The sequence below is a fragment of the Carassius auratus genome, chromosome 1 (assembly GCF_003368295.1).
Source record: "Carassius auratus strain Wakin chromosome 1, ASM336829v1, whole genome shotgun sequence".
Lineage (NCBI taxonomy): Eukaryota > Metazoa > Chordata > Actinopteri > Cypriniformes > Cyprinidae > Carassius > Carassius auratus.
This window is the reverse complement of record NC_039243.1, coordinates 11,359,697-11,375,427: the sequence shown is the minus strand read 5'-3', so window position 1 is coordinate 11,375,427 and position 15,731 is coordinate 11,359,697. Positions and strand designations below refer to the sequence as shown.

At 36.4% G+C, this 15,731-nt stretch overlaps 2 protein-coding genes across 7 annotated transcripts in view; both read left to right on the top strand.

The window, feature by feature from the left end:
* LOC113109348 (myb-like protein U) overlaps positions 1-15,731 on the top strand; it is a 972,647-nt gene that overhangs the window by 285,233 nt on the left and 671,683 nt on the right. The window lies entirely within an intron of this gene.
* LOC113109179 (dystrophin) overlaps positions 1-15,731 on the top strand; it is a 103,271-nt gene that overhangs the window by 31,323 nt on the left and 56,217 nt on the right. For all 6 annotated transcript variants that reach the window (XM_026272836.1, XM_026272828.1, XM_026272852.1 and 3 more), the window contains exons 18-32: positions 29-152; positions 458-545; positions 904-1,145; positions 5,675-5,855; positions 6,482-6,627; positions 8,703-8,915; positions 10,031-10,144; positions 10,735-10,890; positions 11,091-11,261; positions 12,072-12,254; positions 12,533-12,667; positions 13,746-13,898; positions 14,008-14,169; positions 15,215-15,325; positions 15,461-15,634. In XM_026272836.1, the coding sequence (XP_026128621.1) occupies positions 29-152; positions 458-545; positions 904-1,145; positions 5,675-5,855; positions 6,482-6,627; positions 8,703-8,915; positions 10,031-10,144; positions 10,735-10,890; positions 11,091-11,261; positions 12,072-12,254; positions 12,533-12,667; positions 13,746-13,898; positions 14,008-14,169; positions 15,215-15,325; positions 15,461-15,634 (2,353 nt within the window). The remainder of the gene's footprint in view (positions 1-28; positions 153-457; positions 546-903; positions 1,146-5,674; positions 5,856-6,481; positions 6,628-8,702; positions 8,916-10,030; positions 10,145-10,734; positions 10,891-11,090; positions 11,262-12,071; positions 12,255-12,532; positions 12,668-13,745; positions 13,899-14,007; positions 14,170-15,214; positions 15,326-15,460; positions 15,635-15,731) is intronic.

Here is a 15,731-nt window from a genome sequence, read left to right as displayed (position 1 = left end):
TGCTGTTTCCTCATCAATTTCCCTGCAGATTTGATGTGGACTTCACTGAAATTCACAGTTTTATGACCCGGTCAGAGGCTGTTTTGCAGAATCCGGAGTTCTCAATCTCCCGTAAGGAGGGCAGTGTGGCAGAACTCTACGAGAAAGTGCTGGTAGGGCCACATTAGCATGTTCTGCAGTGATTCACAAGTTTCATTCAACAACTGAATGTGTACTGAAAATATATCAGACTGCAAAGTGTATTATATTACATTAGAAAGTAGAAATATAATGTTTTATTTACACAGTACTTCTAATAGATCTTATATATTAGAAATATAGTATATTTAAATTATGTAAAGTGTAATAGTTATATATTAAAGTGTATGTAATCAATAAAACACGTAATGCAGTACCTATAAAAATGTTTCATTGGTGTTTACTATATGATTATTTATTTATTTTTACTGTATTTAAGGCGATTGACAGGGAAAAATCGGAAAAGTTCAGGAAGTTACAAGAAGCCACTCGTTCAGCCCAGGCTTTGGTGGATCAACTCACTAGCGGTGAATAAATTTGAAGTGATTATTTTCATATGCATGTTAATTTCAGTTCAAATGTCTTGTTAACACCCCTTGATTTCTAATCAGTCTTACATAATTCAAAACTCGCTCTTGTTTTTTTGTAAATGAAAACACACAAATACCCCCATCGTATTTGGAACATAATAATCAGCTTTTTGCTGCTAATAAGTAATAAAGTCCTGCATAATGTCAGCTTTATTAATAATGGATAGAGATGTGCATCGCTGGGACGTTTCCCAGCTATTTTGAAAGTCTAAAGCCTTTGCCAGCTTAATTGCCTCAGCAAATGCTGTTTCAATATGCATGAGTCTCATTTGTCCTAATGGATCTTTCTCTAAAGATGGTCAGAATTCCGAGGACATCCAGCAAGCAGCTCAGCAGTTACGTGCTCGATGGGTCGACTTCTGCGCTCTTCTGGCCGAAAGGCTGGCGTGGTTGGCCTACCAGACCAAAGTCCTGGCCTTCTACAGTCTCTTCCAGCAACTTGAGCAAGCTGTGGCGGCTGCCGAGAACTGGCTCAAGGTGCAGTCGCCGCCCGCGTGTGAGCCGGAGCCTCTGAGGATTCAGCTGGAGCGTTGCAGGGTAACCACCAGTGTCTGTCCTCGTGCATGGGGTCTTGTTCTTTTGTAGATTTGTGTTTCAGTGTGTGTCTGTTCTGTGTCCAAAAACAGGGCAAAGTCTGTCTTTTCCTGTGTCTGGCCAGGTAATAACGTCCTTTACCCACTGCATGTGCTCATCTGAACTCAGGCAAAAAACAAAAAACAATGATGCATAGGAGTCATTCATGCAGGACATTTTATCATGTCCGACAAGACAAATAACCTTATTTGTTTTTCTTGATCTTTTGAGATAAAAGAGCTTGATTTACTTGGAAACCATACTGTAACTTTCAGAACTTCCTCCACAATTCTGTCTGTATGTCCTTCCAAAGGTTCCCAAAATTAGAAATGAACAACTGGTTATTTTTTTTAATTTTTTTAACAAGGTCCCTGAAGTTTATATTGGTATTAGAAAAATAACATAAAAAAATAATAATAATAGTAAAAAAAATTATGTTATGACCCCCATTTAAAGGATGGTTCACCCAAAAATAAAAATGTTGAAAATGTACTCTTCAAATTTACTTCTCAGATATGGAGATATTTAACATTATATCACTTGCTCACCAATGAATCCTCTGTAGTGAATGGGTGCCGTCAGAATGAGAGACCACACGGCTGGAAAAACATCACAATAATCCACAAGTAATCCACACAACTCCAGTTCAGCAGTTTTAACATCTTGTGAGTTTAAAAAGTGTTGCATGTTTGTAGGAAACAAATCTATTAACTCTTTGTAACTTTAGACTGTCACTTTTGGGCAAAATACATAGTCCATAATCCATAATAATGCTTCCTCCAGTCAAAAAGTGCATCTCTCGTTGTCCTGTTTTGGACTATTTTCACTTGTAACCTGTTCTTGATCTGTGCATATCTCTCTTCTGATTCAGACAAGGTGTCTTTTTGGTAGAGGCAGTATTATTAATGTAGAGCATCGGGTTTGTTAATAACACAGTAATAATGTTTTTTTTTTTTTTTTCTTACAAACACATAGCTTTTCACTTCAGAAGACATTAACTGACATTAACTTAACTGGTTTGGAGTTGTGTGGATTACTTGTGGATTATTGTGATGTTTTAATCAGCTCTTTGGACTCTCATTCTGACGGCACCCATTCACTGCAGAGGATCCATTGGTGAGCAAGTGATAAAAAGCTAGATTTCTCCAATTAGTTTTTTAATAATGTATTTTTTTTTTAGTGATATATTTTCTAATACAGTTGTCTACGTTTTGACAGGTCTATAAAACATTATTCAATAATTCCATCTTTCATGTCAAAAGATCAAGGAAAATCAATTTCTCATTAAATGACCGCTTTAACGGGGACTCTGGCTGGCCTGGCTGGTGAATTTTAACTGCAGTTCGTTTTTATGTAATTTAGCTATGATGTCGGTACTTATACTGGATGATTTAATTGAAAAAGGAGCGCATTTCCACTGTCTGATGGATGTGGAATATGTTCAGTGGGGTAGACGTGGCCTGTTAGATTAATGAATATGATTTGACAGGCAGAGAGACAAGTTGTGTGATTAAAAAAGTTTGGAGTGATCAAGGCTCGGCAGGTTTAAAGTCTCTCTTTGTTCATCTGTTCTTACCTCTTTCATCCTTGAGTATATCTGTACCTGACAGCTTCCTATACGAGTCTTTCTTGCGTCTGTCTCTTTACCAGATCCCTGTTTCTGTAATATGTCTTTCAGAAGAGACATGTCTCCCTAAAGACCTTGAGTCTCTGTGATAATTTCATCATTTGATGTGATTAACCCATTCCTTATCTTACTGTGCCCCAGGTTTACTCATCTGATATTTCACGCACACACACACACATATATAAAGACTTTAATCCTCCATATGCATACAGCATAAACATTTTAATGAATTAGTTATGAATTTGTAAAAAAATAAAACATCAAATCAATGTATATCAATATTTGCAGAGAAAAGAGTAATTATAATTTGGGCTGGGAAAGTAATTATTGCATTAATTGATTAATGCGGACAATTATTTTTATAGCGTGTTAACGCAGTTTTTTATTGTTATGAAAGTCCGTTGCTAACTGGCTCTGAATATAAATACAGACAAATCATGGGTCACATTCACAAACCAATGTCCACTGTTATTTTTAACAGAAAAGAATGCAACAAGCTCATAATCATGACTTTATAAGTTGGAAATAGGATGTTTTCAGTAGCATTTGAAGACAGTAGGGAAGCGCTCTCGCTTAACATAGTGGAGTGAATCGTTTTGTTAACTTTGTGGTTATTATTTTGAGCCGTATGGGATGTGGTAACTTTGCCACTCAGAAATATCCACGTATCAGAAAATCTGCACTCCGGCGCGTTTACTGCTCACGCTCACTGATCTACAGTACAGACCAAAAGTTTGGACACACCTTCTCATTCAAAGAGTTGTCTTTATTTTCATGACTATGAAAATTGTAGATTCACACTGAAGGCATCAAGGGCTATTTGACCAAGAAGGAGAGTGATGGGGAGCTGCGCCAGATGACCTGGCCTCCACAGTCACCAGACCTGAACCCAATCGAGATGGTTTAGGGGTGAGCTGGACCGCAGACAGAAGGCAAAAGGGCTAACAAGTGCTAAGCATCTCTCGGGGAACTCCTTCAAGACTGTTGGAAGACCATTTCAGGTGACTACCTCTTGAAGCTCATCAAGAGAATGCCAAGAGTGTGCAAAGCAGTAATCAAAGCAAAAGGTGGCTACTTTGAAGAACCTAGAATATGACATATTTTCAGTTGTTTCACACTTTTTTGTTATGTATATAATTCCATATATAATTCCATGTGTTAATTCATAGTTTTGATGCCTTCAGTGTGAATCTACAATTTTCACAGTCATGTAAATAAAGAAAACTCTTTGAATGAGAAGGTGTGTCCAAACTTTTGGTCTGTACTGTATGTATAACTGAACCACGCTCTTGCCCACCTCTTCCAACCTAGCCAGGATGCTAAACGGAACGATCACACTAGTCAAACAAACCAGGCTTTGGGGATCAACGCGCTCCGGCAAGGTTAAGATTGCCTAATGTGAGTACACCCTAACTATTCGCCCGCATCCCGCACACACGAGTCTCTACCTGCCCATCAAGTTTTGTCCTGCAATGCACTCTACTGCGATGGGTTCCGCGATCGTGCAGGTCTCTAATAGGACGGTGACTGTTATAATGTTATGATCGAGGCTCTTGACTCTGAGCGTAACTTGTTTTTATATAACAAACTATAAAATATTTTCTATAAAAATATTAATGTCCTGGCAGTGACAAATGGCTTGTTTTATATTTAATTACATCAATGTTATAATTTGTGTTATAAGTTTAGACTACCATAAATATTTTAATAACTGCTACTATGTAAAAGGAACACTGCTGTAAAAAAATGCACCTTATTTGTTTAAAGTGTTTGCAAACCAAATGTTATTATACTTTTGTTCATATAGCAGTAGGCCCACTTTTAAATGAAAAAAAGTGCACAATACACTACTTTTGAATGCGTTATTAGTTTTGTGCATAACATTGCGATTAATCGATTGAAAAAAAAAAATGTAATCATTGCCCAGCACTAATTATAATATAATATAATACAATACATACATATATTGTCATGTGTATGTCCTTATTTGGTCCTTCCTGTTCCTTAGTTAGGTTGTTCCTTGATTTGATTCCAGGTGTTCCTCGTTCCTCCCCATATCTAGTCATGACTTTAAATAGTGTTCTCTGTTTTTAGTTCTATGTCTGGTATTGTTTATGTCATCCACATATGCTACATGTGATTCCCTACTATATGTCGATTAAACTAATTGGATCTGAACTCCTAGTCTCCTTATTCCTTGCTTCATGTTCCTGTGCTGTAGCAGCCCCGTGACATATATATATATATATATATATATATATATATATGTGTGTGTGTGTGTGTGTGTGTGTGTGTCTATGTGCAGATATATATTTTCTGCGGATATAAATGTGGATATATACAGTACAGCAATCAAAAAAGTTTTGTTATTTTGTTCACATAACTGAGAATTTCAAATGCTAGCAGACAGTAATAATGTTATCTGTATAAGTTACAACGTTACTATTTTTATTGGATCAATAAAAATACATTTTTATTACAGCTATTTTATTGGCAATTGGAATTTATATACAGCATATCATAAATAAGCTCTATGTAGCTCTTTATTAAAGGACAGAAGGTGCAATGAAAGAGTTTTGGAAAATAAACTCAAAGCTAAAGATGGGATTTTATGAAGTTTTTATTGAATTTGGGAAGTCTGTAAAAACATTTGCCTCGCAACAAAACAATTTTTGTTGTAGGTAAATCAGTATAGACATTTTGAAGGTTTGAAGTTAGATTATAAGTGTTTAATATTCAAGTTTATTCCCACTTCAGGTGACAAGGTGGACAGCCAAAGGATGAGGCCATGTCCCTGGCAGTATTTGTGCTATTATGTGACTTAGCTTGAAACATTACAAGCCCAATTCTTTATTACCTTTCACAGGATGAGATTGCCCGCCTCTCCGTTCTCCAACCACAAGTGGACAAGCTGCATGAGCAACTTCAGGAGCTGCAGCAGAAAGAAGAGACGCCCGTTCTCTTTGATGCTGACATCTCTGCCTTCCAAGAGCACTACCAGCATGTCCTCGAGGACCTGAGGGCCAGGGAAAGACAGCTTGTCCTGGGTGAGGGATGTCTAGCGCTATGCTATTTGGGTTAACTTTGAGTGGATCACACACATACTGTACAGTGACAGCGCTTGGACATAGGATTCAGACTTCAGTGTGGTCTAGTTTGATCACAGTAGCCTCTGAGCTGGCAGCATTCTCATAAATCTTTCAAATCAACGAGCATCTCTCTCCCATTACGCTGCGCAAGTGTCTGAAACTTTCATGGCCTTGTTCTAATTTTTAAGTACTCTTTGCCTGAAAGGAAATTTTGGTCTAATGAGTTTCCAAACAATCTTAAAACCTAATCTGCACAAAAATACCAATGTGTATGCACCATATTGTCATTTTTTCTATCCTGTTTGTGTTGGAAAATCATCAGAATTATGTGACTGAAAATGGAGCTGACAGTAATTCACTATGAATAGTAGCTGAAACATTATTTAATACTTATAAATTGTGATTAATGATGAATTAATCAATAATTGTAATTAAAAAGTGGAGTATTTGTGAAAAACAAACAGGGAGTGGGGCATTTGTTGAGCTTTGTGAATGATGGAGTTCTGTGGAAAGCTGCAGGACTGCTAGCAGATGTTGTGCAGGAGATTGTGTGTTCAGACATCTTTTCTTTTCTCTCCTGTTAGTCCAGTCTAGTCTTCCACCAGCACGTTATAAGGATGTGATGGCAGCGCTGCTGGCCTGGCTGCAGCAGTGTGAGAATAAACTCGCCATCCCCTCCACAGCAGTGACTGTGTACCCTGTCATGGAGCAGAGGCTCAAAGACGTCAAGGTATGGGACTTTAAAGGGACTATATGTAGAATTCAGAAATCCTTATTAGCAAAACCCTTAAGTAAACTGCAGCCAGCAACTTATTGCTTGTGCTCGCACAACATACAAGAGACTGGATGCAATTCATGGCCCTCATATACTCACGGAAAAGTTATTTTTTGTTATTTGCTGAGACGTAAAAAGAAGTTGGAAATACCTTTGCAGAAATACTGTTAACAAACAGCCAGACACTGTCCACAGCAACATTTAGTTTAATATGTAAATATGTGCTGCACACTCTCCTAGGACAACCTAGGAATATGGGGGAAGGTCTAATTTTTTTTAGTTTTTATATAAGCTGTTCACACCTTGGCAACAAAAAAAAGTAACTCACACATGCAAATTCTTATATGCAGCCCCTTTAACAAAATTATTTTAAAAGCTTTATATAGTTCTATATAGTGGTACAAAACAAACTGTCACCTTGGAATTATAGGGTTCTGTCTGCATTCTGAGCAGTTTTGAGATATTGAGCTTTAACGTTTATGCATTCCTTATTCGCTTGTTAAGTCTGACGTCACGTAGCAGCGCTTCTGTGTCAAAACGCTCTATCAGTTACCATGAGAAAACAACAAAAGGTGCTAATATAAACTCACAATGTGATATAATACTAGCGAAAAAGTTATTATCTTAACCTTTAACTCCATACCGAAGTCCCAGATAGCCAGACAATGAAAATGTAAATAAAATATATATATATATAAATATAAAACTTATTTGTGTTTGGGACGCTGTGAGCACGGAGACTGTAGTGTACACCGTAACTTTGAAAGCGTTTAGCTTAAATGATTAATATGAATAAACAGTGCTCATAAACGGCTGCTGAGGTCGTATTCTAAAATGAAGCGAGTTGAGCCTTGGACGTCATCACTTAACATCCAAATAGTGATATGGAGAACAAGTCACTCTCATACATCACTCCCAAAATTTATGCAACCTAAATAAAACATCACATAATGTGAATAAGTTGTCACACTCAATTTTAACAAAAATGGCAGATAGAACCTTACAATTCCAAGGTGATGTGTGTGTGTGTGTGTGTGTATATATATATATATATATATATATATATATATATGCAATTTTATATAATTGCATATATATACAGATTTCCTTTTTTAAAGAGAAATAATACTTTTATTTAGCAGGTAATGCGTCATATCAAATAAATGCTGTTATTTTGAACTTTCTATTAATTAAACGACCTTGGGGGAAATGTATCAACTTTTTCAGATATTAAGCAGCACAACTGTTTTCAACATTGATAATAAGAAATCAGCAATATTGGCATCATTTCAAGGATCGTGTGACACTGAAGACTGGAATGGTGGCTTGTAAAAATCAGCTTTGCCACGGAAGGAATAAATTACAGTTTAAAATAGAAAACACTTATTTTTAATTGTAATAATATTTCACAATATTACTGTTTTTATTGTATTCCTGATCAAATAAATGCATATTTGTTGATCATAATAAAAAATGTAAAAATATTAGCGACCCCAAATATTTAAATATTAGTGTTCACATCTACACATTTGTATTTTTTTTTTTTTGAGTAAAATTTGCTGAATTGTGCTAAATTCATTGAAACAAATTGATTTATTGTCAAATATGTTTACATTAATGGTGAATGTGTTAAATAGGGCTGAATCTTAAATAGCATTATTAAACAGTGTAAGACTTCAATTGTGATTCTGCACATTAAACTGGGAAAGTAGAAAGTATTTTAAAATTCAAACAATTGTACACTCAACCATTAACTGTAGGATTGAAATCAATAAAATTCATTAGAAATCAATGTTGCTTTAGTTTCTAACAGATTGATTTGATTTGGTAATTAAGTAAATTATCTCACTTGATTGGTTATTTATTATTAATATCCAACAAGTTTACCGAAAGACCAGATTTACTGTAGTAGATAATGAGGAACATTTGATTTGTTATTAAAAAACAACATCTGTTAATATTGGTTGCTTTATCTTATTCTATTATTAGTTTTTTTTGTTACTTTCTATGCACATTGAAATATTTTTCAGGCAATTCAAGCAGCACAGAAGGAGCATCAGGGTGATGTGGATGACCTAAATAAAATGGCTGAGCAGGTATTCCAGAAGGCGCCACCAGAGATCTGTCAGAAGTACCGGACCGAGCTGGACAACGTGATGCTGCGCTGGAGGCGTGTGTCTGAGCAGCTGGAGGAGAACATCCAGAAGCTGCAGGATCACATGACCAAATTACAACAGTTCCAGGCACGTGCTGAAACAATATGCTGATGAGGCTTTTCCTCAAATCACACTGGCTCTAGTTTCTCTGAAGCAGACACACTTCACCTACACCACGCCTGGGTGCTTTCCAAGAAATACACTTGAATACAGGCACACGAAAATGTTGGCTTTGGCTCAACAACTCAAAGAGCTTATGAGGTTTTGAACTACATCCTTCAGAGAAGAGAAGTTGAATTGCTTAAAGGTTGTGGTTTTATATCTCAGGTGGCGATTCTTGGTTCAGTAGGAACTAAGCTCAATCAACAAGGATTTGTAACATGTATAACTTGTCACTTGTTTTCTTTAAAAAGAGCAGAACTCAAAGTTACATTGAGGCACTTAGATTGGAAGTGACTGAGAACATTTATTTGGAGGATTTAAAAGCATACATGAGAAGCTTGTAATTTTATAAAACATTTCATATTCATTGTTATATTAAAATATGTATTGTTTGACCTGTAAAGTTGTTCTCATCAATTTTAAGGTCATTCAAAGGTATTTAACTTGGTTATACTGTAACTTTTTTTTTTTTATAACATCATGCTAACACACGTTGTGTATACCTTGTGGTGATAAAGTATTTTAATGTTTGCAGATTCAATTTACAGGTCCCATTCCCTTCTTCTTCTTCTTTTTTATCAACAATATGCCACAAGTACTGTTAATTTAGCTTAACTTGTTTTAGAATATTACTTAAATGGAGTTAAATAAAATAAATTACAAATAAAATAAAATAATTTAATTCCCATAGGTTGTGCATCATAAAAAACATTTTTGTTTTTTAAAAAAGTTGGTGGTAGCCTAAACATTTTTAGAAAAATACTAAATTGCATAAAACTAGCACATCTCCCCACTTCAGTATGATTATTTAGTATGATTATACTGTTGTTTATCAAAACACCACATATACTATGGATAGTAATGAGAAATATTTCATGAGGAATATGTGTGATGTGTAATTATTTCCAAAATAATAAAGAGGAATATTTGTAGTTTTATTTTAAAGTTTTATTTATTAAACTTCTCTTAAATTAATATGGGCTGTGAAGCAGAAAATTTGACTGCATCTTCTAATAAAGTATCATTTCATCCAATGGTAGAATGACACAAAGACTCTGCAGAAGTGGATGGCAGAGGTCGATGTTTTCCTGAACGAGGAATGGCCAGCTCTGGGAGACGCAGAGGCTTTGGAGAAACAGTTGGAACAGTGCACGGTGAGAACAGTCGTTATTTATTTAGCCATAAAAACTAAGTTTGTGTTCCAAGCTGGAATAGAGCTCTTGATGCTGTACTGATCTAGAGCAAGATGTGCTAAAATAACAATAACCGTGATCCAGAAACTTACCATTGTGTTTCACAAACATTGCCCAAAAATTTAAATTCAGAAGATATTGCTTTTTTATGCACAGACAAAGCGTAACCTAAATTAAAGTATTGGTCTGGAAGAAGAAGAGCTGTTTCTCATTAAGATGAAATCTGCAGAAATATGTTGGGAGACCTGCTAATATAGCAGCAGCAGTGGTTGAAAAAGCCGTAAACCCATTGGGATCTGACTCAGTAAAGACCCCGCCTTCTCTTTTCAGGCAATGGCAGCAAATGATTTTTCATTTTGAAAACTGCAGCTTAACATGAAATGACATTTTTCTAATGGTATCTCAGTCTTTTTGTGTCCCATGGTAAGTTAGCTGCAATAATGGCGATAGCTTCGCTTCTATCTAGTAGAATTGGGTCAATGCACTGGCATGACCTGGTTTTCAGGATGGCCAGGACCATCTATTTCAAACATTCTCCTTTGATTTGCCAGGCTCTGGTGAACGACATCCACACCGTCCAGCCAAGTCTGAACGGCATCAATGAGGTAGGACTGGCCTTGAAGAGGGACGCTGAGGCACCGTTTGCCATCAAAATACAGAAGATGCTTGATGAGCTCAATGCTCAGTGGGAGCTCATTTGCAAACAGGTAATTAACGGGCCACTTGGGCTTATGGTGCATAATACTAATTAATTACGAGGTGAGGTAGAATTTAGTCATCTTCAAAAGCCCACGCAAACCATTTTCACACCTAGGCGATATCTAAGTGAAACTTTTTGATGTTATTAGAGCATTTTGAGGTAGTCATTAAAACAAAAATGAACTGTGCTTTTTTTATTGATCCTCAGGCTCACGCAAAGAAATCAGCCCTGAAAGGAGGACTGGACATGACGGTGAGTTTGAGGAAGGAGATGCAGGAAATGCAGGAGTGGATCACTCAGGCGGAGGAAGAGTATCTGGAACGAGACTTTCAGTACAAAACACCTGAGGAGCTTCATAAGGCGGTGGAGGAGCTAAAGGTGTGTTCTTTTTAAACTGAACTGGCATCATTTAGAAAACATAATGGCATTGTCAGTGATGTCTCTTACGTATAACATCTTAAATGGAAAAGAAAAACAGAAACAACTGTAGACATACGGTAAGAGTACAGAGGTAAAATTATTTATAAAAAGCCTGTTAACAAAATGTTGGATATGTTCAGTTTTAAATTCTTGTTTTTGAGTTATTTTCTACCTAAACCTGGATTTATGGATGGATAGATGGATTGATAGATTGAGGTGGAACAAGCCAAGATCAACATTTTAACAGGGGGACAGACATTGTTTGACTACTTTTCATTGTGCTTTAGTTTTATGTTTGATAATAGCACTAGAGAACATGAGATTTGTGCCTTTATTGCTTTAAACAACAGTCAAGGGACACCAATTTGTACCCCATTCATTGATAGCGCCAAGAAACCAAAGTTTTAGAAAAGGAAAAATGAGCACTCTCTACTGAGTACAAAGTGTCAGAGAAGCTCCACAGAGAGTTGTCATGATAACAGAAGATTGTCATCCAGACAACGCAGATATATTCATTTCCTAACAGGTGCTGGGAAGAGATTTTTGCCTCTGTGTGATCCTGTTGCTTTGTGCTTTTTATGAAGTAAATGGGGTGACCATTTTGCTTAACTTCCCAAGTTCAACGACAGGGTTCTTGTATTCTTCTCCGTCCCAGTGCCAAGCTTAGCTTAACTTTGCAAGCACAGGTTTAGGAGAATGCTGATGTTCTCTAACCTTGGTAAAAACATCTGAATGCTCACGTAATCTCCTATCCTCTCTCCCACTCAGCGGGCTCAAGAGGAAGTCCATCAAAAGGAAACAAAGGTGAAGCTACTGACGGATAAAGTCACTAATTTCATTTCAAAGGCTCCTCCTGCGGCCCATGATGCCCTGAAGGCAGAACTGGATGTTTTGACTTCTAACTACCAGCGACTGTGCAGCCGGCTCGATGGAAAATGCAAGACTTTAGAGGTGAGCTTGATATTGTGCCAGTGATGGGGTTGTGCTCAGGAGTCAGATAGTGATTCATTTGGCTTTCATCCATAGGTTTACATTTTATCAGAGAGAGTGTGTGTATGTGTGTTTATGTTCCCTGGGAATCAAACCCATGACTTTGATGTTGCTAGCACCAGGCCCTTTGGGTTCAAACCACTAATGTGGTTCTTCTCACCTTTGATCAAATTCTCAGGACCCAGGCCCAATGTGATATGTTTGACTAACCACAAGCCCATTTCTGATGGCTGTTGTAGGAGGTGTGGGCATGCTGGTGTGAGCTGCTGTCTTATTTGGAGTTGGAGAATGCCTGGATGGACCTACTGGAAAAGAAAATTGATGAAACAGAAAGCCTTCAAGGAGGTGTTGAGGAAATAGAAGAAGCTTTGACTGTGAGTGCTGGAAATTTTCAAGATGAACTCTTCAGAGATATGATGAGACTGTTTACAAGAAGAAGAAGCATTTTGAATGCCGGTCATACTATTTTGTTTAAAGGAAGGTTATTTTAAAGAATTGTTTTTGGTCTGGTCTTCACGTATGGATATGTGGATTTAGAGGCTTGGAATATGGTGAATGGATTGTTTGCTTTATTCGTCCATTTTATAGCTTGACAGCCTGTAGTCACTATGACCCCTCGATGTTAAAAGTGCTGTATAAATACATTTCCTTTTGTGTTCCACTGAAAAAAATAAGAGCAGACCGGTAAATGATGACACAGTTTTCATTTTAGGTTAGAGTTTGACTTGGAAAGGTTACTCTGTCCCAGAGGAACGTTTATTGTTTAGAGGTTACTCTTTCATATTGCAGGACACCGACTTAAATGCCATTCTTATTGGAGTTTCCACTTTGTCTCAGACGTTTCTCTGATGATTTAAATGATTTAAAATTTAGATGGAAAATTAAAATAAATAAATGGGGCTGATAAAATTAATCAAAATAAAACTGATATCACAAAATTGTTTATGTACGTAGATAAAATTTTCATATGAGATAAAATGTAATATCGCAGTTCACATTTCAATCATAATACATGACAAAATAAATGCAATACATTTTTGGCCATGTTTTGCATCCCTATATATATATATATATATATATACAGTATAAGACGTACTAACTGACATGATGCTGCTCCAGAGGTTATATACTCATTTACTCAGGAAACCAAGAAACTAAACTGAGAAGTAGGAGACTTTAGCAAAACATTTATTGATTTAGCAGACACTTTTATCCCAAACTTTTTAATAATGAGTAATACCACCAGAACAGACTCAATTTGTTGCCTAGTAGAATTTGAGAAATTAAATCGATTTCATTTGTTATTTTTATTTTCTGTGAGCTAATATATGCACTGATAATGACAAAATAATCATACCAAAAATTGAATCTTGCATCATCACCATGGAAAGCATCTTTTTTCAAATGACATATAAATCATTGGTATTAAAGTGGTTTCCCATTCCCTTCCAGTCTTTAGACACCATGATTAGGGAGCATCCTGAGTACACCCGCAATCAGATCCGTGAATCAGCCCAGACCCTCATGGATGGCAGAGTGCTCGATGAGCTCATAAACAAAAAATTGGAGGACTACAACACACGCTGGGACGAACTAATGCAAAGGGTAAGAACTTAAGATGACTCGGTTGTATTGCTGCTGCTGAAACCTTAAGTATATTCATTGGATTTGTTCATGTTTTGATTCTCTTCCCTGTTTCTGGTGTCAATAAAAGGCTTTACAAAGGCGCCAGCAGCTGGAGAAAAGCATGCAGTGGGCTCAGGAGAACGACAAAACCCTGCGCCTCATTCAGGACTCTCTGATCACCACTGACCGACATTTGTCTGCTTACATAGCAGATGGCATAGACGCTGCACAGATACCTCAGGAGGCACAGGTATTCATATTATCTCATATATGTGCCAAATATATATATATATATATATATATATATATATATATATATATATATATTTGTATTATTATTATTTAAATTATCTTTATGCATTCTGCCTAATCATTTGTCCTACGTATGGGCTCATCGATTCTTAATGATATATTTTGCTATATTTTTAGTTATATTTATTTATTTATTCATTCACACATAACATCTTTTTAAAGAACTTTAATTAAATGAAATTAAATGAAACGTATAGTTCCGGTTCCATAAGGGCCTTGAATAACCTATCATATACAGGGTGTGAGCTCTTTTGACTTATGTAAGTTTTTGACTCTACTAAAGCATAAAAATACCATAATATGTTTGCAGATATTTAAGAAACATGCTAAGTTTACATGAAAAAATTTGCGTTCCGGGCTGGAATGTCTGTCGTTGTTTTGGTTTATGAAACCCGCCTACTGCCAGTTTATCAAATTGTGTTTCAGCCCCTCGTGTTGCCAGTTGGCGGGAAACACAGCTTATTTAATTTCTGTCATGGAAACTGGCAAACGAAAGTATGGAGCCCCGCATGTGGCATGCAGGAAAAAAAATAGCAGGCAAAATTGTGTGCACGATTTACTATTTTGTTCCCTCGATTTGCTAAATCGCTCACACAATTACTAATTTATTAATAATTTATTTAATTATCAAATAGAGGGAACTAAATAGTAATTGTGCACATTTAAGTACATTGAGGGAATGGATTAGTAAATTGTGCGCACAATTAATTTTTTCTTAAATGTCATGTGCGGGGCTCCGTACGAAGGGGTCAGTGCATCAATCTGGCAACCTGCATGTGCATCAAGTCTGAGGAGGAAGGACCAAGTGAAAAAAACCCTCTTCAATACTTTGAATTTAGAATGCAATAACTAGTTCATCCACTCTGTGTCAATCCTACATATAGTACCTTTAAATAAATTAAGTATCCTAAGTATTCTGTTTATTTATTTAGTTATTATTAAAAGATGACTATGACTGCCTTTATTATTATCTCATTTAACAGAAAATTCAGACCGAGTTGAATGGTCATGAAGTGACTCTCGATGACATGAAGAAAAAGGCTGTCGAGGTTGACGCATCAGAGAATGTGATTGGAGAAATTGATGCAACACTTGTAAGAGTTATTATGTTCAATAGCTTATTTTTTTGTAACAGTCACAGAATCTTTCTTCATAAATGCGTAAATCAAATAATAAACAAATAATAAAATACCTGTAAACAAATGCCTGTTTTCTGTGTGTTTGTTTAGGATAAACTATTGCAAGTGAAAGGCAAGTTCAGGATTTTCCAAAAGCCAGCGAACTTTGACCAACGTTTGAAGGAATGTGAGCGAGCGTTAGAGGAGGTGAAAGGAAAGCTGGGAGTGCTGAGTATTCGGAGTGTGGAGCAGGAGGTGGTACAGTCACAGCTGGAGCAGTGCATGGTGGGTAATAGCTTTAATTCTTATTGTTTTTCTGAATACATTAGTTGTTAATACATGAATAGTTGTGGAGATCAAACGGATTACTTCATACTGTATG